At 39.6% G+C, this 23,805-nt stretch overlaps 1 protein-coding gene across 1 annotated transcript in view; it reads left to right on the forward strand.

Annotated features, from left to right (window-relative positions):
- Positions 1-23,805, forward strand: part of LOC119420879 (neurobeachin) — a 167,688-nt gene that overhangs the window by 88,243 nt on the left and 55,640 nt on the right. The window contains exons 14-27 of the mRNA XM_037688300.1: positions 8,429-8,508; positions 8,760-8,822; positions 9,212-9,309; positions 12,223-12,315; positions 14,120-14,228; positions 14,322-14,403; positions 14,631-14,754; positions 14,890-15,082; positions 15,461-16,153; positions 16,374-16,823; positions 17,300-17,517; positions 17,632-17,785; positions 18,169-18,192; positions 21,887-22,071. Coding sequence (XP_037544228.1) covers positions 8,429-8,508; positions 8,760-8,822; positions 9,212-9,309; positions 12,223-12,315; positions 14,120-14,228; positions 14,322-14,403; positions 14,631-14,754; positions 14,890-15,082; positions 15,461-16,153; positions 16,374-16,823; positions 17,300-17,517; positions 17,632-17,785; positions 18,169-18,192; positions 21,887-22,071 — 2,566 coding nt within the window. The remainder of the gene's footprint in view (positions 1-8,428; positions 8,509-8,759; positions 8,823-9,211; positions 9,310-12,222; positions 12,316-14,119; positions 14,229-14,321; positions 14,404-14,630; positions 14,755-14,889; positions 15,083-15,460; positions 16,154-16,373; positions 16,824-17,299; positions 17,518-17,631; positions 17,786-18,168; positions 18,193-21,886; positions 22,072-23,805) is intronic.

Genomic DNA, 23,805 nt, shown 5'->3' on the forward strand with positions numbered 1-23,805 from the left:
CAAAATTACTGTGTTTTATTAACATTACATGTGTAATTTTTTTTGAGTATTTAAAACAACAACAAAAAAAAGATTTTATTGTTTTGGATATCATTGCCATCCTCCGAAAGGTGATGGCAAATGGTTAAGTTTTTGCTCAAATCTGTGTTTATATTTGTCTGTTAGCAAAATATCTTGTGATCCACTGAGTGGATTCTGATTAAATTTGCAGAGAGTAATTATTGGCTGTACATCTACTACTAATTTACTTTTGGAATCAACCCACTTAAGATGGCCACCACAGCCAACTGTTAAAATAAAACACAAAAATGACTTTAAGCCATTCAGTTTCATACATATTTCATTAAATTTTGTTAAGGTGGGTATGAGACCGATCCCCAATACATATGAATACTAACTGATTGTGCAAGAACTTTTTGCCATTATTGTTTTAGATTCATTGCTCAAATAATATCAAGTGAACGACTGAACAGATTTTTTTATGAAACTTACAGGAAGTAATCATTGGATGTATGTCTTTAAATGATTAGTTTTTGAAGCCGACCTAATTCAAGATGGCCGCGCAACCAACTCACTTTCGAAAGAACAAGAACGACTAATTCAGTCAGTTTTACAGAACTTCCACTAATCTTGGTGTGACAGTAGCCAAGAGTCATTTACAACAAATACCCCAAATGCTAACTGTTATCTTTGCTTTACACTTTAGCATTAGCTGTTGGAGTTATCCCTGTTTTTCTGTTAGCAAAATGTCTCATCCACCATTAGATGAATTTAAAGAAAGATTTCCAAAAGTAATCATTGTACTGTAATCTCCGGACTACTGAGCGCACCTGACTATAATCCGCGCCCACTAATTTTAAAAAGAAGAAAAAAAAATTGTACATATATAGGCCGCACTTGTATATAAGCCGCGGTGTCTATGTTATAACAAGATATTTACACAAAGATTTTTAAAACTTTTAATTAAATATGTACCATACTTTGTTTCCCGCCCCCCCTCCCCAAGAAACCAAGTGAAATTACTGAACAAGTCACAGTGGACCAATGACACTTGGTTTCATTGGTCCACTGTGACCTGTTCGGTAATTTCATTGGTCAGATTTTTTTTTGTACCATTTATACAGGCAGTCTCTTTGAGTCACGAGGACCCACCCCCGAGAGAGACGTGGACAGCTATGTGAGCACCTGGGTGTGACGAGGTTAAATGTTTTGGTGGCATGAAGCTCTTTAGCCTATCAAAAAATATCCATAAATTATCTGCAGCATTGTATAAGCCTCAGTGTTCAGAATATGTGAAAAAAGTAGATGCTTTTATTCCGGAAATTACGGTACATACATCTACAATGGAATTTCCCTTGACGTCATCCTGATTCAAGATGGAAGCCACAGCTACTTCACATTAGCCAACAGCAAATTAGATTTTTTTTTTTCTGACAATATTTTTAGATTTTGAGCTAAAATCTCATGTGGAAGTTACATGGTCTTCATGTTCTGCAGAAGCTTGTTAATTATCTATTGAATCAAACCAGGTGTGGTAGCACATGAAAACCTCTAAAACATGCAGTACAGTGGCCCTCGAGGACCAAGATTGGTCATTGCTGACACAAGATGATCTAAGTTGAAAATTTGTGTCCAAGGCGGTGCGCGATATGCGTTCCTTTAAAGAATGATAGTCCTTGAATTACATTAGGCTTTTTAAACAAGTTCTTTTATTTTCATCTTTTCATGAAATATGGTTTTACATAATACCTTCTCACCAAGACACAGACCACGTATAATTTCCTCTTTTTTTTTTTTTGCACCTTTTGGACTCCTTACACCATGTCATTATCTAGAAGGAAAAAAATATCTATTCGGTGTGGCAATTATTCCACTAAACTGTTAAGTCAGATTAAATGTAAAAGAGCTTACAAAATTAATTTCCAAGAGTGAAAGACTGATTAAGCTTGCCCCCGAGAAGTAATTTAAATGAATATAGGCTCATTCAAGTCCTTTCTGGATAAAGAAGGTTAAAACAGGAGGATCCTGTTTAAATTCACGCTCACTTGATATTGAGCAGACACCTAACCATGATAGATGGTCGCTGTCGCCAGCAACATGTAGCAGCTTGACAGACGAGGATGATGGATAACAACGGACCCGTCACGTTTTGGCTTTTTGTGAAGAACAGGTGAACCGACTAAAACGAGCACATGCCACACTCGTACAATTTAAACTCACCAGAGCACGGCAAGAACTTCACAGAGAAGCTACATCTTTCAACTGTCTAGTTCTTCAGCACCCTTACTCTGGCTAAGCAGCAGCTGTGATGTATTCGTTTTAATTCTCCAAGAGGAAGTGGTGTGTTCTATTTAGGATAGAATCACCCTGTTGGCCAAACCTGTTCTCTAACCCATCCATCCATCATTCATCTGTCCATCCTTCCATCCATCTTCACCTGTTTCTTCCTTTTTGGGTCACAGGGGTGCCCATATCCAGTAGTTACTGTGGGAGAGGCGGGGGACACCCTGGACAGGTCTCCAGTAGACCTGTCATGATAACAAATTTTGCTGGGCAATTAATTGTCTCAGAAATTATTGCGATAAACGGTAATATTGTTTGAAATTTGACAATAATTAGTAGTTATTGTCAAATTTAAGAAGAAATGTTGGTTAATTTGTTTTGAGTGTAGTAGTTTTTTTTGACCACTGGATGGGAGTATAAGACTGTTTGAACCGAATGATGGATAGTGAGGGAGCAAGCAGTGTGTCTCTTTAAAATAAAAAATGGGAGGGGGGCCCCTTGACGTGTCATGGGCTATCTCTCCTTCCTTTTTCGGTTCTCAAAATGGTGGATGCTCGGTGTGGTTTGAGCTCTCTAGCATAGCATTTGTCACACCTTTTAATAAAAATCATTAAACAAGTTCTTAGCTTCTTTTTGCAGAGAAAAACATCTTTTTACTTGAAGGCACGGGTTTCAAACGTGAATTTTGGAGCTTTGACAAGACAGAGGTTTTTTTCTGAAGTCGGCCTGTTAACTTAGCTCGTAGCTTAACTTCTCAGCTTAACTACTTTTAGCGATCCAAAAACACGATTTTGGACGGTTAAAACGGATTTTAAAGAAAAAAGAGAAAGGGAGGGGTCAGTGAAGAGCATTCAAGTTGAACCTTTTGTCATCCAGTGTCTTCAGTAGAAAGAGAGACACGAAGAAACGATAAAGCCGATAAATGAAAATGAGGTTGATAATTTTCATTTATCATGCGATTATTTGATTTATTGTTTATCGCGACAGGCCTAGTCTCCAGTCCATCACAGGGACACTTGGAGACAAACAAGACAAACAACTATTCACTCTCTCACTCACTTCTAGGGACAATTTAGAGTTACCAATCAGCTTATGATGCATGTTTTTGGTTTGTGGGAGGAAACCAGAGTACCTGGAGAAATCACGGAAATAACATGCCAACGCCACCCAGAAAGGCCCCCAGCCGGGATTCAGTCCGGCGACCTTCTCACTGGGAGGCAACAGCTTTACCAACTGCACCACTGGGCTTGTCTATGCTCTAATCCCTTGTGGCAAATATAAAATGAGTACTCTAAACAGTGTAGTGGTATACACAAGGCCGAATATCATAAACATTTATTGTTTCTTATTAACTAAAAAATGAAAAAGTTTAACTTGTGAGGTTTGTGAGGCTGCTTTTGGCTAAAATCCTTTGGGGTGTTTACAATAAGTAAAAATGTAGGAAGAAAAAAATAATTAAAATTTGGCAGTGGTGAGGTCAACAAGTAAAAAATAAATTGTACTTTTCGTAATAGTTGCTATGATCTGAACATGCTTTTATTGGATTGCTCAGTTTATGAGTTATTAAACAGTAATCTGGGGTTAAAAAAGTACAATAAGCGTCAATTATATCTGGTGCACAAATTAACCACCTTGGATATCAACTTACATTTGAAAGTGACTTCTTATGTCTTGTTTTCTCCATAATTGCTAGAAAAGATAAAAACAGTACCCTAGTTACAAATGAATAAAAACGATATTGTGGATGTTACTATTGTTTATGTTGTCATTGGAGCCATGTTTAAAAGGATTACTAGCAGTCTGTGTTTAAACTGCCAGTAGATGAGGTCACCAGTTTTTTTTTTCAGCAACAGCATGGAGATTAGGAGCTACATACGTAGTTTTAGAAATACTGTTTTTGATCAGGGGTTCTCCAGCTTTATAGAGGCTGAAATCAGATTTCTAGATAAGATCAACAACGATCTATTTTTTGTTAACTCAAATAATGTGGCAGAGCTAGAATACTGTTTTGCAAGCCATGCGCTAGAACAGTGGTTCTTAAACTGGGGCACCCGGACCCCCAGGGGTCCACGAGCCAGTGCTTGGGGTCTGCAAAAAAGAAAAACTTTTTTTTTTTTTTTTTTACTTTTAATGGGTTGTACAACAACCTGTTAACATACACCAAAATGCAGGAAATCACATCAACTTTATTCAAAATGTTTTGGGGGAGGACACACAGACCCCCCAACACCACCCTGCCAGCCCGCCCACAATTTGCGTTCCGGCATTGATTAGTTTACAAATGAAGCCTTGTTACTTGATTTGACAGCTGCTGTCATGATTCTGTTCAGTTTTATGTAAAGAGTTTTCTATAATAATTTGAAGAAGTGGTAAAACACTCAAAACTGTCAATTATGGAAGTTGAAATTAAAAATGTTAATTAAGTGTGTCTTGAATGAAAAATACCCCATATTTAAAAAATGTATTAACACTATTAAAGAACACCAAAGTTCATGCTCAGTCATCCAGGTACAAATCCAACAATGTTCAATCAGGTCATCTGGATGGTTTCTTTTTTCTTTTTTTGTCTTTTTTTTTCTGAGACGTTTTGTCCATCATCCATCCTTCAGTCCAAGAAGCCACAAACACACTGGAGTAACCATCCAGATGACCTGACTGAACATTGTTGGATTTGTACCTGGATTACTGAGCATGGATTTTGGTGTTTTGAACCATTTTTGCATGGCTGCTTTAGAGGAGTTGATGGGGGAGGGAACGGGCCCCAGAAACCATCTTATCACCAGCAAACAGTTTTTTTCACTATGGGAGTTGGTGCTTGTGGGATTCCAGTTGTTTTTTTTGTGGCTCCTCGGACTGAAGAAGTCCTTTGGATGAAGGACAAAACGTCTCAGAAAAAACAAACCGTCCAGATGACCTGACTGAAAATTGTTGTTGTCTTTAAAGAACAGGTCTTAAGTATATGTTGCACAAATAGTTCCATTGCATTTAAGAGACAAATTGAAGACAGTTATTTAATAAACATGAGGATTATGAGAGGGTTCCTGAAACTTTTTCTCCCCTGTAAAGGGTTCCTGAACCCAAAAAGTTTGAGAACCGCTGCATTAGAAAATAGGCCACAATTTTCACGTGGCCACTTTGCTCGCTGGTTGTAAACAGAGTTCAGTGAGACTGCAACTCAAGATTCACTATTTTCTTGCAATTTGGAGTCATCATCAAGTCTTCAACAGTCTCAGCCCAGTGAGACACCAGCTTCATGGACACAGGCCGGTTGTTTTCCCTGTGCACTTTTTATCTTGCTCTCTCTCTCTCTCATTATGAAGTGAGTTAAGGTTATGGAAATGTAACGAACCAATAATATTTTACCTGTTGTAGATGTCACTTTGACTTACTTCAGTTTGTAGAAGTGGGGGTAAACACCCTGGACAGGTCGCCTGTCCATCACAGAACCATTCTGAGATAGATGGCTCATTCTCACCTAGTGACATTATGGAACAGCCAATTAATCTTAAATCTACATGTTTTAGGTCTGTGTGTGAATCATGCCTGTGATAGTCTTGCTGCAAGGCGACAGGGCTAACCAACTGCGCCAACTTTATGACAAAAATCAAATGCGCGTCAGAACTTGAGTGGGGAAGTTTTGAAAAGTACTCAGCCAAAACTAAATGCATGAAGTCTAAGAATGAACAAATAACCCGTGTCAAAACAAATGTCATGAACGTGTGCGCGTGGCTGTTAATGGCAATAATGGTCTGTGACAGTTGAATGAATGAGTCACGACAAAAATCAAGCCAAATGCTTCAGTAGCAGCAAAGACTTTCAGATCTGTGGAGTGAGTTGACGAGTGCGTCAGACGCTCTTGTGTGTTTTTTTTAGCTCAATTCTCTCCTGCAACCCTTCGCAGCAAGCGGCTCCTCAAGTGGTGGGGCTTCAGAGTAGATACAGTGGGATTTCAGCGTCTGTTTAGTTTGGATCATTTGGACAATCAATCACATTTTTTCCAAATTACCGCGTCTCTGCTGTAATAAGTTAGATTAGTGCAAGCATAAAATATCCAGACGGCCAAATTGCCACTAGAGTTGATGAAGGTGATTTACAGTTTGCAGTTCTAATGTAGAGGAAATGTGTGATGGTGAGTATACAGAGTTCACCTTCCAAATGTAACCTATGAAGATTGAATATTGACTGAGCTGCAGTGGTTTTTAATTGATCTTCATCATTTATGTATTTTTTTTTATTGCCCGCTGCACGGCAATGATCATGTTTATCTGTGTTGCTTTGTTTCTCAATACCATTAGCAAAATATCTCATGAACCACAGAACAAACTCTCAGAAAGTAATCAATAGTTATAGATCTACAAACGATTACCTCTTGGAGACATTTGGATTATTGATGGCCACCACAGCCAAGTACAAAAACAGCAATCATTAAGTTAATCTTACAGGTAATAAGCTAAAATTGGGTGTGGTAGAAGCTGAGGAGGGATCCACATTTTATACTCTGAGTGCCAACCGATTGTGCAAGATTAGGGTTTAAAACATTCCCATTAACTATTTGAGTCAACTCTGTCTGTTAGAAAACAATGACTATAAAAATGGCTTTAACAGCCAGATTTACAGATGTTGAGCTAAAATTGGGTGAGGTAGTAGTGGGACATTGTCCCCAAGCACAACACATTGCAGGACATGCTTCCTTAAAACCTTGGCAATAACTGTTGAAGTGTCTGTTAGCAAAGTATCTAATGCAGTGTTTTTCAAAGTGGGGGCTGCCAGGGGGCACGGGGGGGGGGGGGCTCAAAAAGCTGAAGAGAAGATTTTAATAAAACGTATATATTTTTACAAAGTATTTTAATTACTGTAATGGTAAATGGACTGTACTTGTATAGCGCCTTTCTATCTTATTTCAAGATACTCAAAGCGCTTTACACTACAATCTGTGTCCTCATCTACCCATTCATACAGCACTCTACTAGATCTCTACAAAGCTAATTGAACAAATCATTCTAATGAGACTAATCGGTGCTTTTAGATCACATTCATACACTGATGGGACACACATCGGAGGCTATGAGGGGTTCAGTGTCTTGCCCAGGGACACTTCAGCACGTGACTGCTGGTGGATTTGAACCCCCAACTCTCGCATTGGAGGACGACTGCTCTAACCACTCAGCCACAGCCGCCTATTTTAGAAGATTTTACTATAATAAAATCAAATCTATTTTTCAGTAATTATTTTGTATCAAGCTGCTTTACTAAAAAGACCGAAGGAACCGACCAGCAGCCCTGCAGTGGTGGAAACTGCTGCAACCCCCCCCCCAATGAAAAAATAAATAAATGAATAAAAAACAAAGAACTCATGACCAGCTAAAACTCAAATGTATGTATGTATACATTACATATGGTTTTACAGTCATACAGAAAAATGGCCGTGATTGCCCAAAATGCGTCCTCTGTCTGGAGACCCTCACAAACGAGTGTTTAAAACCTTCGAAACTTCAGCTCCACTTGAGTGGGAATATAATGCAGTGTTTAAAACATGTTAGCCAATAACATTTTTATGCTCAGCAGCTGTAATAATTAATTGAGTAAAGTGAATAAAAGTTAAAACATTCTAAAAGTCTGTTACATATTTTGTAGCATTGTTTGTGGGTTTGCGAGAGGGGCCTCGGGCAGAAACTGATACTGTTTGGGGGGGGGGGGGGGGGGGGCGGGGGAAAAAAAAGTGGGGGGGCCCGGTACAAAAAAAGGCTCTGAGGGGCATGGCATGAAAAAGTTAGGGAGCCCCTGATCTAATGAACTGCTGAATGAATTTTAATGAAACTTTCAGAAAGTTGTTATTGGCTGTACATCAACAACTGAATAACATTTGCAATTAGTCCAATTCAATATGGCAGCCACAGCTACTCTACCTTAGCCTATACATAAATGGCTACATCTCAGTGAATTTTCATGATACTGAATTGAAATTTGGTGTTTGTACCCAACAGTCATTTACAACTCACACTCCAAGCACTAACATGATATCCCATGATGTTGTTTTTGAGGTTTAATCATAGTCTAAAACTCAGCAGGTAATATGCCTTCAAGGAATGTTAGGCTTTTAATTTCTTTAACAGGAAATATATTTTTTATTGTTCTTTCTGTTCAGATGGACTTCGACCAACCCAAAAGGAGATCATCTCACTCCGAGCCTTCATGCTTCTCTTCCTCAAACAACTCATACTGAAGGTAAAGTGAGCATATTGATTATCTTCCTCGCATAAGTTAAGCTGCAGGAAATCACTTTACGCCTTTGATGTTCTCTGTCCTCCTCCTGCGCAGCGCAGGCTTAATCTTAAATATGTGGAAAATAGAATTATAGGTTAGCAACACGCATGTAACTTTTGCGCTGGTGTGCATTTGTGCTGATTTGCTCCTGCATCGAGTTGCTTTAAAAACGGCTAAGGATCAGACATGTTTTGTGTGTATGTTTTTTTTAGGACCGAGGCGTCAAAGAGGACGAGTTACAGAGCATCCTCAACTATCTTTTGACCATGCATGAGGTAAAGCATTTTCTTTCTTTTCATTTGTTATCAATAGATTGAGAGCCGAAGAGAGACGATGAGGAGGCTTGAGTGGAGCCGGTGGCAAAATGTGCATTATAGTCCGTGGGCCGGAGTTATGGTCCACTTAAATGAGTGCGAGTGTGAGTCAGCCTCGGTGCAGTGACAGCTTAAAAAAAATGGCGTAACAATGGACCGAACAGAATGTACTCCTCTGTAACAATTATATCTATTCTTGAAATACCACCTGCTCCTCCGCAGTTCCCCTCACCGTGTCACCCCTGCAACTCTCTCTTTGTCCTCTTAGCCCTTCTATTCATCCCTCCTGCTGGGCTTTTTCCTCTCCTTCACCGCCTCACCTGTTCAACTGTATTTTCTTTGCTCTGCAGGATGAAAATATCCACGATGTGCTCCAGCTGTTGGTGGCTCTTATGTCTGAACACCCGGCATCCATGATCCCTGCTTTTGACCAGAGGAATGGCATAAGGTGAATGCTGCCCACACATTCATGCTCACTTAAAAAATATATATATAATAATTCCGTGCAGCATCAAATTTTACCATTAAAAGCATCTTTCTAGTTTTACTTTAAACTTGAACTTGTGTGTGTTCTATTAAAGCAAGGGATTGTTGCACATAAAAACAGGCTTTCATAACAGTTTAACAAATTTGAGCCAAAAGTTGACATTTAGTTTAAAAAAAAAAAAGAGAAATAGATATATATATATATATATATATATATATATATATATATATAAATTTGCCAAATTCATAAAACATTTATACACTTTTTGTTATTGATGTGTTGTAGAAAACCCCATGTGATCTTAAAGAGTTAACAGCGTTTTGGATTTATGGGCTCAAATTTAAATGTACAGTAGTCCCTCGCTACTTCGTGGTTCGACTTTTGCAGACTTGCTCTTTCACAGTTTTTCAAAATAAGATTGCACATGACACACAATTGGCTGATTGATGGATGAGCCATAAGATCGGCATGGATTGTTTATTTAAAATAGATTATTTAAAACTATTTAGCACCTGCTGCACCTGTGTCAAGCCCACATGTGTAGGGAGAAGCTCCCTCCTGAAGCATGTTATGATCTCTGCTCTGCAGCGGAGAAGTGTGCGTGGCCGAGAGCACTGCCAGGTGGCAGAGAGAGTGGAAATCATAACATGATGTTCTCTTTTAGAACATTTAGAGTTTATAAACATTCTTTAGAATATTGCAAGAGTGTGAGAAGGGTTTAAAACACCTTCATATACCATATTTTTCACTGTTCACGTCGCACCGCCACATAAGTCGAATCAGTCCAAATATGCCTAATAAAGTGGGAAAAACATAAATACGTCACTTCGTCATATAAGTCACATCTATTATGTGTCACCGCTGACGTGTCGCATTTGTTACGCATCACTGCTGACAACCCGAAATGTAGGCGGGTGTTGTGCCAAAAATCGAATGGCTGGCAAATGGCAGTCGCAGGACGACTTTAACAAGAATTTAACAAGATTAACATTTAAAAACAATTATTTGTTAGATTGAAATTATAGCATAGGTGTGTCTCAGTTTAACTTTTCCTTAATAAATGCACTTTGGTGGTCAAATCAACTGAATTTCAAAAGCCGATACGTGGAAGCAGAAGCGCACAGAGGTACGACTCGTTGTCCATTTCGTCAAAATTTAACAAGATAACCACCTAAAAACAATTATTAGTTTGCTCGAAATTAAAGTAAAGATGTGTCTCAGTTGAACTTTTCCTTAATAAATGCACTTCAATGGTCAAATCAGCTGCATTTTGCCACGCTGCACAGGCAAAATGCAGCTGATTTGACATTTGCTTCAGGAGTTCTAGAACGAGACGAAGGTGGCTTGGTATGGCAAACCGTGTCTCATTAATAGCCATTTTTACCTATTAATGAGGCACTTGGCTTGCCTTATTACTCGAGGGCTGAAAATGGTATTGTTCAATATTTTCCATGTCAGAATGAATGAAATCGTCAGATATCAGCCAAAAATTGGGTTATGGGGGAAAAACATAAATACGTTGCTTCAGTGTTTAAGTCACTGGACTTGCAAATTATGCAAAAAACTGCGACTTATATGCCAGAAAATACAGTATATATATATATATATATATATGTATATATATATATATATATATACTGTATATATATAAAGTATATACTAAAATAATCTACTACTTACTACTTGTACTACTATTCCTACTACGCAGTTTTTCACTTATCGTGGGGGAGCTGAGAATAGAAACCCCCGCAATAAATGAGGGACTACTGTATTGAAGTTTATTTAGTTCAAGATGGATGCCACAGCCAAGAGACTTTAGAAAACACAAAAATGGCTTTAACTCGGTCATTTCTAGAGAAAACGAGACTTAACTTATTTAGATTTTTCTACCTGGATTATTGAGCATGCGTCAGGATAAAATTTGGTGTATTTTTAGCACAGATTAATTCCCAACAGATCAAGTGCTTCTTTTTACGTAGTGTCTTTTCCTAAAACTTTGGCATTAACTGTTGGAATCAACCCTGTTTGTCTGTTAAGAAAATATTTTTTGAACCACTGGATGTATTTTGTTGAAGCTTTCAGGAAATAATCAATTTATGCACATCTGTAATGGATTACCATTTGGAGTCAGTTCAATTCAAGATCGCTGCCACAGCTAATAAGCATTAGCCAACACAAAAAATTGGCAGTAACTAAGTCAGTCGTACAAATATTAACCTAAAACTTGCTGTACGCGACAAATACTCTGAGCGTACATCTCAGGATGTTGCATGAGATCATGCATAACGTTGTTTTTTAAAGTTTGACCAAAACTGCTACAACTTTGACATTTATCAACACAGAATTTTGTTTAAAACTCTGACATTTAAGCAGCGAGCATTACGCATTCCTTCAAGGAGTGCAAGGCCTTTAAATATATGAAGCATCTAATTACACTAAAGTATCCCGAGGTTTCTTCCACAGTGGTTTTGTGCAGCAACAGTATTTTTTTCTTATGTGCTAAAGCATATTTCAGCTTGGTGATACCTTTGAGAACAAAACTGGCTTTATTATATATTTTTAAAAGCGAATGAGTCCAAATGAGCAGGCAATCCTCACAGTGCATAACTACCCTTGGATGTATTTTGGTTGCCATGGTAACTCTTCTATTGCTAGAAACTGTGCTGTGTCCTGCTTTTTGTGTCCCCTGTGTACACTTCTTTGAAGAACGAGCTTCAGCTGGTGCGTGTGTTGATTAACTTTGAGAGCATCCCCCCCCCCCCCCCCAACACACACACACACACACACACAGTGGTAAAGCTTCAGTGTTTTTTTTTTTTATTGCAAAGCTCAAAGAGTTGAGATGTTAATCTGGGCACGTTGGTCACGTTGCAGGGTGATCTGTAAGCTCCTGGCCTCTAAGAGTGAAAGTATACGAGTTCAGGCTCTCAAAGTTCTCGGCTACTTCCTGAAGCACCTTGGTCACAAGTAAGTCTGTTTATTTGTTTTTATGCTTTTCTTTTTCTATTTTTTTGTCTAGCTGTCAGAAATGAGAGAAGATACACAAAACATTTTTCTTGAACAACAAAACCTTGTTTTGTTTGTTTAGTCCTGAAACAAAAACACTAATGTTGCATCAGTAAGGGGTGATGTTGAGGTTTCACATCAGGAATAAAAACTGAGAAATATTCTCCACTGTAGTCTCCTTTGAGCCTGAGAGAAAAGTGCATGTGTGCATGCATGCGTGCATGTGTGTGTGACAAGTTCTTATCATGTTTGGGCAGAATAATCATTTTGACAGCGTTCACTGGCAGGAAGGCGTATGTTGATGAGCAGCAATGAATGCTGGGGGATTTATTCATTTCATGTGATGTACGTTCACAAAGTGAGAGCTGGTTGCTGGCTTCACCTGATCCCTGCACCATCAGTGCCCCACCTACTTCAACTGTGCTCCAACCACACATCCTGCAGGGCTCCTGGTTTATACAAATTGCTTTTTAGTGTAACATCAATGACAGTCAATAGTTTAAATATTTAAAACACTTAAGATATTATACTTTATTATTGACTAAAACTGTGACTTAATATCTCTCCGACCTTATGAGGATTAATTGATAATCTTGACAAATCAATAGCAATTTTCTGCAGTTTTGTTTCTTAAAGCATTGCACATAATACACAGCATTTCAAAGAACCAGATTTTATCTTCAGGTTGTTTTCTACAGGCAGCTCCTTTCAAAAACACATTTAACTTATTTATTTAGCATAGTCTTTGAAAATGCCAAATGTAATGCAGTTCGACAGGCACCAAAATGTGTTTTAGCATCAACAAGGTGATTTGCAAAGAGCTATTAGCTAAGGGTTTGGCTTATCTCACAGGGTGTCCTGACAAAGCCTGAGAAAAAGAGAAAAATAGAGGACGGCAAAGTGTAAGAAAAATATTTGACAGTTGATGAACAAAATCTAAATGTTAAGATGTTAATAGTCTCTGGACAAGAACATTGTTGGTGCAAAAATACTGTTTTATATCCATCAAACATTGATATTTACTGCCTGGCTCCATGGAAAGGGGACAGAGCACAAATTGTCTGCTAGTAAAAAAATTACCTAAAATACAAGTCAAACTTTGTTTTAATTGTCTATTATGTATATGATGAACACTGGTTCATCCCTTGAGTTAGGTGACTTTTTTTTTTTTTACTTTTATTTATACAGGCAGTCTCATTAAGTCACGAGGACTCATTTTAAAGAGAGATCTGTTTTTGGGTGAAGATGGTGGGGTTAAGGGCCTTGCTCAAGCGCCCAGAGTGGGGCAAATGAGGGTGGGCGCAGATGTGGGTGCTTCACCTTTTCCATCCACATTTTGTGTTGTCGGTTCAGGGAATCGAACCGGTGACCTTCCGATCCCAGGCCCGCAGGTCTCTAACCTCTGCGCCACCACTCCCCTTTTAAATTTTATTTTCGTGTCAAGTGTTTGAACAATCAAAGAAAAATAACTTTTCTCTGGACATGTTAGCTACTGAGCTAAAAGGCTTAAAAAAAAACCCAGTAAACTTGCAATAAATAAATTTGAAAAATTTTCATAAGACCTGGAGAAATAATATTCAAAAGAAAGACATTTACACAACAGTGTATCTGGACTCTTAAAAAGCACATGCATGGCTCCATCATGTATGCTAAAGCTAAAACGTGCTGTTTGCCAATATAAAACTGTCATCCAATCGGTGACAACCAGAGTCTGTTATAAAGGGAACAGTTACTGAAATGCACTTTTGTCTTTGTTTTGCTGCAGGAGGAAGGTTGAGATCATGCACACACACAGTCTGTTCACACTGCTGGGAGAACGGCTGATGATGCACACCAACACTGTTTCCATCACCACCTACAACACTCTGTATGAGGTAGGTGAACGCTGGACAGCAGCTCCACACAGATTCACATGTTCATTTTGATGTCGGAACTGAACCGTGACCGTTAAACTTCTCTCTGTGCAGATTCTGACTGAGCAGGTCTGTACCCAGGTGGTCCACAAGCCCCACCCTGAGCCCGACTCTACTGTTAAGATCCAGAACCCCAGTAAGTGCAGAAATACTCCTCAGATGCTTCACGCTTTTATTCTCTCTGTGCATTTGGTCTGCAAATAACCGTTATTTTAATGTGAACAAACAACAAAGCCTGAATTTCAAAGACAACACTTCTGCTCACATCACTCCCAAATTTCTCTCTTGTTCAAGATGCTGTTTGTATTTTCGTTTCTCCTGCTCTCCTCATTCCCTGTGTTGTTATTGTTTTACACCACCCAGTGATTCTAAAGGTTGTGGCGACCCTGTTGAAGAACTCCACCCCAAGTGCTGAGCTAATGGAAGTCAGGAGACTCTTTCTTTCCGATATGATCAAACTTTTCAGTAACAGCCGCGAAAATCGCCGGTAAAAACGCACACATATGCTTTTACCTGCTTTTATTCCCCCCATGTCATCATTTTCCAGCTGTAATTATTATAATTGAGATGAAGTTCATGCTACGCAGCAGCTAACATCAACTGTTTGTTCTTTCCACACCAGCTGCTTGTTGCAGTGCTCTGTGTGGCAGGACTGGATGTTCTCCCTCGGATACATCAACCCCAAGAACCCCGAGGAGCAGAAAATAACGGAGATGGTGTACAACATCTTCAGGATCCTTCTCTACCATGCCATCAAATACGAGTGGGGAGGGTGGAGGGTCTGGGTTGATACCCTGTCCATTGCACACTCCAAGGTAAGGGTGGTACACATTCCCAAAACCTTTGTTGGCTTTTGTAGTCTTTTTCATTTTTTGCTAAATATGTGCACATTTAAATAGCAAAATAAATATAAGTCATAAAATGAATAATGTTTCATCACAGATTTTTTTTAGTAAGAAAATCACTTCTATTTTCACTGCTCATGCATTTTTACCCTTTTTCTCATCGGTAAAGTGAGGAGGCATCATGGATGATGGTCTAAGAGCTCTGGAAAGCTACAGCTATCTGTTCTTTAGCATGATGATCTATGAGCCCCCTTAGGAGCTACCTGCTGGTTATGGATGTGAATGGGAACTGTTGTCAGTGCACGTGTTCTGATCACGTTACCAATTATATTCCATCATCTGTCACAGGTGACCTATGAAGCCCACAAGGAATACTTGGCTAAGATGTATGAGGAGTATCAGCGTCAGGAGGAGGAAAACATGAAGAAGGGAAAGAAAGGTTCCGTGTCCACGATTTCTGGCCTCTCAGCCACGCCGGCCCCGGTCGTCAACGGCAACTTGGAGATCGATGACAACTCTCAGACACAGACTCCCGAGAGTGAAGCCGAGTACAGCGAAGGAGCTAGTGGAGATTCACGCAACCTTCTTGCTGACGGTGCTGTGAAGCGACCCAATGGAGAAGCCCTGACACCTGGGGAGCAGAGCTCCGGTCCAGGAGTAAGGGTAGAGGTTCATGATCTGCTGGTGGACATTAAGGCTGAAAAAGTAGAAGCAACAGAGGTGAAACTGGATGACCTGGACCTGTCTCCAGAAGGCATTAGTGGAAATGTTGGAGGAGGCAACGGGGGTGGGGCCGGGATGGAAAATGGCCCTCTTGTGGAAGTGGATTCTCTCTTGGACAGCGCATACTGCTCTGTGGTTCACAACCTAAATGGAAATCTAGCTCCAAAGGACGACGCACCAGGTTCAAGGGTTGGAACAGGAACGAGCCTGGGGCTGTCTGGAGTCAGCATGGTGGACGATAGAAACATGGGTCCTCTCATCACATTAGCTGATGAGAAAGACAGTGTTCCAAGCAACAATGGATTTCTGTTCAGCAAGGTAGGAGGAGGGATATTGTGGTCACTGATTAATTAAAACTGTGCAGCCCATCCCTCTCCTGTTGACCTAAAATAAATTCACCAATCTGTCATTGCTGTGTTTCTGTTATCTACCCTTCTTAGTCCATCTACTTTCCTCATCAAAAATAGATGCATCTGCTGTTCTTTTTTTAATGCCCTAACGCTACTCTGGTTTGCATTACCTCATTCATGTCCCTCAGGTTGATGAAAAATTGCTTCCAGCTCTGGCAGCCACAGACCCTCTTGTCCTGCCCAGTCCAGACCAGCCTTCTTCATCGATCACCGTCCCCGCTCACTCCACCACCAGCGCTAGCGATGACCTCAGTTTGCTGGCCCACATGACCAGCTGTGGCTCTGATTTAACGCAGACCCAGAGCCACACTTCCGGGGAGCTTCCTGAGGACGGACCCTTTAAGATCCAAAGCCCTCTTGCTGACATCAGCTCCATTGCTGCGGCTGAGACCCAGCTCCAGCTCCAAGGAGCATCAAGACCAGATTTCCCAGAGGAAGAGGGCACATATGGGGCAGAGGGGGAGTCTGCGGGGCTTAAAACTGGGGGAGACACAGCCAGTACTACCTCTGATACAGAGAGGTCAGATGATGGGAAGGAAAAGGACACGAAGAAGATCCAAACTACTACGACAACACAGGTTTGGTTATGTGTTTTCTTTTCAGGTGTAATACAACAAAGGTCCACAATACGTGCAATGAAAGTGACGCAATGAACAGCTGTTATAGTAATTATTTAAATTAAATTAAATTCAATACTTGTAAAAATATCAAATGTTCTTTGATATTTGTTCCTGGTGTCCTACAGCCGTATGGACTAATTGGGTTAGCCACCATTTACAGCCCAGTTTTCTTAACGTGCACAATCTGATTAACTGTGATTTGCATGAACATCTCTGCCATGACCTGATTTGTCTCAGCTGAAAAGCTAAAAGTCTGATTGCAGTTGAGCTGTTATTCTCTTATTTAATAAAAGCACATAACATGTTTAGCTTTATTCCAAAAGTGAAAAGGGAATTTAATTTTGTTATAGTTTCCATGATTAGATTTCTACTAGACCAATGAAACGTGCTACAAAAACCATTCGGCCAACTAACGGAGGACATCGTCTTTCTAGGCTCTCCATGGTCGAACTGCAGCGCAGCTAGAGCGGGACCTGCGGGTCGATCTGGGTTTCAGAGGCATGCCCATGACTGACGAGCAACGGCGTCAGTTCAGTCCTGGCCCACGTACAACTATGTTCCGCATCCCAGAATTCAAATGGTCCCCGATGCACCAGAGGCTGCTCACTGACCTCCTCTTTGCTCTGGAGACAGACGTGCATGTGTGGAGAAGGTGAAGTAGACTGTATGAGGCTTAACAATAAACTCAGCTGATTTATTTATTTATTTTTTTTTACAAATTGCATCAAGTATTCTGTTTTTTATGCTTTTTTTTTTTTTTTTCCAGCCACTCCACCAAGTCGGTTATGGATTTTGTGAACAGCAATGAGAACATCATCTTCGTCCACAACACAATCCATCTCATTTCTCAGATGGTGGACAACATCATCATCGCCTGCGGAGGCATTCTGCCTCTTTTGTCAGCTGCAACCTCCCCTTCTGTAAGTGGCTCTCCTCTGCCCCCCTGTGGTTGGAGGGGGAACTGCAGCTCATTCATACAACGCAGGAAAAATGGTCTCCATGATGTCACAACTCTCATTGTTGTTTATATACTGTATATTTGTTTACTTTGGCAATGAATGTAAATATATGTGAACTAATTAAACATCTAGATTTATTTTCATTAATTCCTCCATAAATTTAACTATCGACCTAACCCAGCGTTTTGCTTGTTTATCATTTAAATTAACAGTTTAATTTGACAATTGCTAACTGTTTGATCACATCTTCATTTGACTCTTTTGTTTTCCTCTCTGTGTTACCTGTATTTTGTGTATTTTCTCGTCTTTCTTTGTCTCTGTTTGTGTCTGTTTTGCATGTGCAGAGCTCAAAGAGTAGTGCCAACACTGTAAGTTGCGGTTTCTTTCTCTCTTTTCTCCTTAACGCTTTGTTTTGACTTTTGTTCCCATTTGTAACTAATGATAACCCTCGCCTGACATCCATAGTGTTTGATTTTGTTCTGCTACTTTGCTGCTAAAGCTTGTACTGTTTTTTGTTTATTATTTGAGGCTCAACGTTGTTGAAATATTATTTTTTTTTAAAGAGACTTTAAGGGTGTAAAATGGACAAAACTTTATCTTTAATGAGAAAAAGACAGTGAAGGGATTATTTATTTTTGGAAATTTAAAAAAAAGAGCAAAAAAGTTTTCTAAAAACAAATTCCTCGGGGCTTTCATCTGCTAAGAATGTCTCGTTTGTATCGACACTAAAGAAGGCAGGACGAGCCGGACCCCAGAGGGGTTCTAAAGGAGAGGAGGTGACCCCTGTTCCTGGGGGAGGAGGTGCAGGGGGAGAGGTGCGTACAGAACTTGAGACTCTCATTATCATCAGAAGAACTAAGAGCACCAGCGTTTTTATTGCTCACTCTGTGTGTTTGTTATTCCCCAACTGTCTGTGGTCACTTCCTCGATTTGGCTCTCCACAGCCCTGAACATCTTGCTCACTAAAGCAGCGAAACAACAAATCCTTGCAGTGTCACACGATTGTTTAATGCAGGATTCAGTGTATTTTGCAACTGAGTAAAGCTTTGTTTAAATGTCGCATAACGCAGTATCATGACGAGCTTTAAGTGTGTACTTGAGTACTGCTTTTAGGCCTCACCACTCCTGTCACCGTTTCATTGTGACCATTACCTGTGTTACACGTCCATGTTGTACAGAGCACCTCATTCAGTCAGATTTCATCATTTGAATATGCTCCCAGCATGACACTGAAGGTTGCTCTTCTTGTTTGTTGGTGGAAAAAATGTACTGGGCTTTTATCAAAGAGGAATGTTTTAAAATTAAAGGACTACAGTAGTCCCTCGATCATCGCGGGTGTTACGTTCCAGACACTACATTTATGTTAGTATTTTTATATATTTTAAGGCTTTATAAACCTTTCCCACACTTTTGCAATGTTCTAAACTCTTAAAACTACGTACATTTTTAAAATGCCAAAATGGCCGCGGTCAGCTGGACTGCAGCTTCACGGGCTCTCGGTGAAAACCCAGTTTTTGTTAGTTTTGAAATTGACTCCGAGCCTGACTCTGCTCACTTTAAGCATGTGAATTATAGCCGAACGGAACTTGTTAGCTTGTTAACTTGTCCATCTTAGATCGTTTAGCGTATCGTTTGGCGCTTGTTTAGTGTATATCTTAGACCCTTATATACTGTTTCTTTTTATACTTTATATTTTTGCTATTGTTGGGTGTAGCCAGTATTTAATTTTAGCCAGATCCTGCCGGAACAAGATCCGGGAACTCTCTTATTTTGTCAGGGTGCATTTCGGCAACTGTTTACTTGAATCCGGCAACTCTCAGGCTTACTAATAATAAAGTTATGAACAAACATGACTGCCTTGTTGTTTGGGGAGCCGTGCTTGAACCGTGTCTCTCTGCTCTGCTGCTGAGACGATAAATAAATAACTCCCGACACCTCTGCTGCTGTTTTTATGATGCTCTGGATGCATTTCACCCACAGCACGCATGTGACTAAGAGTATAAGCTCAAAGCAAGAGTGGTACCTGCCCCTCTCTTCCTCTTTCGCTTTGACAAAATTTAGTTTTTTAGTTTGTCAAAGCACAATTTTGATGTTATTTTTTTTGTAAATACAGATGTAATGTTTAATAAATTTAGTACTCTATTCTTTGCTAACAAAATATATTTTATGTCATTAAACAACTTGTCAGGTTCTTCTCTTGTGAGCATGCACGTACTCCAGCACCGCCCCCAACATCCAGCCCACCCGCTATTTGCGTTCCGGCATTGATCGATTTACACATTAATCCCTGGGTGTGACTGGGACCCTGTGTACATAATTTCGTCCCAACTCATGTACCGCATGTAGTGAGAACGACAATAAGCCTATAGTACTTGAACTTGAATTTGAATTTTAGCAACATACGTACTGTATATGTACTGTACAGTAATGTAAAATTTTATATTGACAAGCTCTGTAAACCAGCAGCTTGGTTCCGGTCAGGCTTGGTTCCGGTTCAGCAGATCTACCCTGCAGCGACAAAGTCCACCAACCGCCCGTTGATGTGCACGTGGATACATGAGCTTGTGAGGATTATTAGCAACTTTCCTGCCAGTTCTGTGAGCTTCATAGTTATATATCCTGATGCATGCTCAATAATCCAGGTAGAAAAATCCAAAAAAGTTCAATCTGGTCCTCTGGACATTCAAAAAAACCAAAAAACAAAACAAAGCAAAAAAATCTAGAAACGTTTCGTCTCTCATCCAAGAGATTTCCTCAGTCTGAGATGCTGTTTTCAGCTCAGTCTCTTAAATAGCACCTTCTCAGAGTGGATCAACCAGTTTGCTGCTGACAACCAAAACCAGCTGATCACATGCTAAACCAGACCCAGACCAGTGGTCATTCCATATGTTGAGGGGGTATCAGAGAAACTGAGACGTTTATTTTCTAAACATAACGTCCCAGTGACTTTTAAACCCCAAAATACATTACGGCAAAGACTGGTTCATCCCAAAGATCCAGTCCCCCGGCACAAACAGAGTAATGTTGTGTATGCTGTTCAGTGTCAGGAGGGCTGTGATCAGTCTTACATCGGGGAAACTAAACAGCCACTGGCCAAAAGGATGGCCCAGCACAGAAGATCAACATCATCAGGCCAGGACTCTGCGGTCTACACTCATCTCCAGGCCAGCAGTCACTCTTTCAAGGATGAAGATGTTCACATCCTGGACAGAGAGGAACAAAGGTTTGAGAGAGGAGTAAAGGAGGCCATCTTTGTGAAAAGAAATCGTCTATCATTAAACAGGGGTGGAGGCCTCCAGGTTTAACTGTCCCCCTCTTACAATGCTGTGATTGCTAGTATCACTCAGCCCTCTGTGAGTAGTAAACAGCCATCAGTGTGCTAATGATCCATTGTTAGGCTGATGGTCCTTCTTGAGCATGTGATCAGCTGGTTTTGGTTGTCAGCAGCAAACTGGTTGATCCACTCTGAGACGGTGCTATTTAAGAGACTGAGCTGAAAACAGCACCTCAGACTGAGGAAGTCTCTTGGATGAGAGATGAAACGTTTCTAGATTTTTTTGCTTTGTTTTTTTTGTTGTTGTTTTTTTTGAATGTCCAGAGGACCAGATTGAACTTTTTTGGGTCATAGTTATATGTTACTTCTAACGTTGCGTTGCAGAACTTTCCCTCCATTTCAGCAGAAATAATCGTCCGGAAGCACTGTTGGCTTCTGGATAGTGTAGTTATATTGACTGGCCTTGCAGTGCAGGCTTATTGAAAGAAAACTACAAAATGGCGGCGCCTGTCTGAAGTTTTTATTTTTCTGTTAACTCCTGTACCGTCCCAATCACGTGAGTAATATTAAAGTTGACAATCGTGTGTTGTGTACAATCTTCCATTGAAAAACCCCGAAAGAGCGAGTCCGCGAAAGTCGAACCGCGAAGTATCGGGGGACTACGTATATCACTTTACTTCATTGTCTCTCCTCAGCCCACACACACAGCATCCATACTGTGTTTACATCATTGTGTTTGTCACAGAATAACTATCGAGGGGGTGTGTCCCTTGCTTCTCTCTTCCCAGACGGAGTTGGAGAACATTGAGGCGACGCAGGGCATGTCATCAGAGACAGCAGTCACGTTTTTGTCCCGTCTCATGGCCATGGTAGACGTGCTAGTGTTTGCCAGCTCCCTCAACTTCAGTGAGATCGAAGCGGAAAAGAACATGTCGTCTGGAGGGTTGATGAGACAATGCCTTCGTCTCGGTGTGTGCTACTTTAACGGATCTAAACTTTACTTTCAACTTAGCCTTGTTGTTTCATGAGGCTAATAGCATTCTGTTACCTCTGTTAATATGTCTGTCAGTTATCGTGCTAATAACCTAATAATAAATGTCCCTTTACATTTATCAAAATGAGCAACAAACTTTTTGAAGTGTGATTCCGTTTGGATTCAGGAGGAACTAAGTGATTATTTAATTTCACAACATGTAACTGGGATTTTAACATTTTTGATGAATAAATTGCTTGAATTCACAAATTTAGTCACAATCACTTCCTGGTCACATTTTAATCATAAAGATTATAGAAAATTCCTTAGAACAGTGAAAACCAAAATTATTTCTTGCTGAATATTGAGAAGAATGGTAGTTATTTAGTTATTTTTAGATATGATGTATTTAGGCAAAAAATAATGTTGTTTTTTTTGTGTGTGTCTTTTGTGTCCTTTAATCACTGCTTGTGATCATAAAATTATATACTCGCCATATTTGTGCCTACTTATGATAATCAGGGGTCTTTGTTTGCTTTGGACGTTTGGAATAAGATTGCATATGTGATTATATATTATTATCAAAAAATTGCATAGAGCATTTGTCAAAAGGCTTGTTATACTGTACCTGTAATTATAAAAATCAAAAGAGTGGTATTTTTTTTAGTTGTTTTATTTTTACCATAAAGTTTTATTGTTTATTTAATTAGTAGCTTCAGTGTCTCAAAAGTAATATTTTCTCCCAATAGTTTTAAAATATTTGCCCAGAAAGTCATGAGAAAGTAGTAAAATGGCTTCAGATTATCAGCACAGCCTATTTTTGCTGTTTATCATGTGAGTGTGTGCGTTCGTTTTTCGGTCTGTTAGCAAAATATGCCATGAACCACTGAATGGATTGTAACAAAACTCTTAAGTACTTTTTGGAAATGCATCGACAGCGGATTAGCTTTTAGTCAACCTGATTCAAGATGGCTATGATTCAGTCAATTTTACAAATATTGAGCTAAAATGTGATGCGGTAGTAGCAGAGAGTCATCCCCACCGCATACTCTGAGCTAATAGATGATAAATGATTTTAGTTTAAAACATTTGCCTCCAATGTGATGGGCAACATGCATTCTTTCAACTAATGCTGCGTTTTCATTTTCTTGTTTTTGCTTAAACCAAATTACTAAAAGTTCACTGGAAGAGAGCATCGACCTCGGACCACTTTTGTACTTTACAGTGATAAAAGTAGAAAATAATATTGCAGGAAACTTTTTACTTCTACATATTTTAATGTTTCGTGTAAAATCTGAAAGTAGCCATAACTTTTTTTTTTCTTTCCCATTTGGATCATTTAAAACTTTTTGGATACATTTAATCGCACTCTATATTTGTAAAAGCCCCTTAAAATCAATCAATCAATCAACCTTTATTTATACAGGTAAATCCCATTGAGCCTCGAGGACTCATTTACAAGAGAGACCTGATTTCAACAAAGAAAGATGACAACAATGGACAACAGCAACAACAATAAGCAGTTATAAAAACTCATACTACAGTTTTTTTTTTTTTTGTTTTTTTTTTAACAAATAGGATGGCTAAAAGGAAAAAGGTAACAAAACCAAAAAAACAGCTAGATTCCAAGACAAATGTATAAAACTAAAAACAGGAACATGTCAGCATTGGACCCTGCCAGGAGTCCAACAGATTCTTAAAGCCACTTAGAGAGGTCAAGGTCGAGAGCTTCAA

This window comes from Nematolebias whitei, chromosome 14 (genome assembly GCF_014905685.2).
Source record: "Nematolebias whitei isolate Nwh7 chromosome 14, NemWhi1, whole genome shotgun sequence".
In the NCBI taxonomy this organism is placed as follows: Eukaryota; Metazoa; Chordata; class Actinopteri; order Cyprinodontiformes; family Rivulidae; genus Nematolebias; species Nematolebias whitei.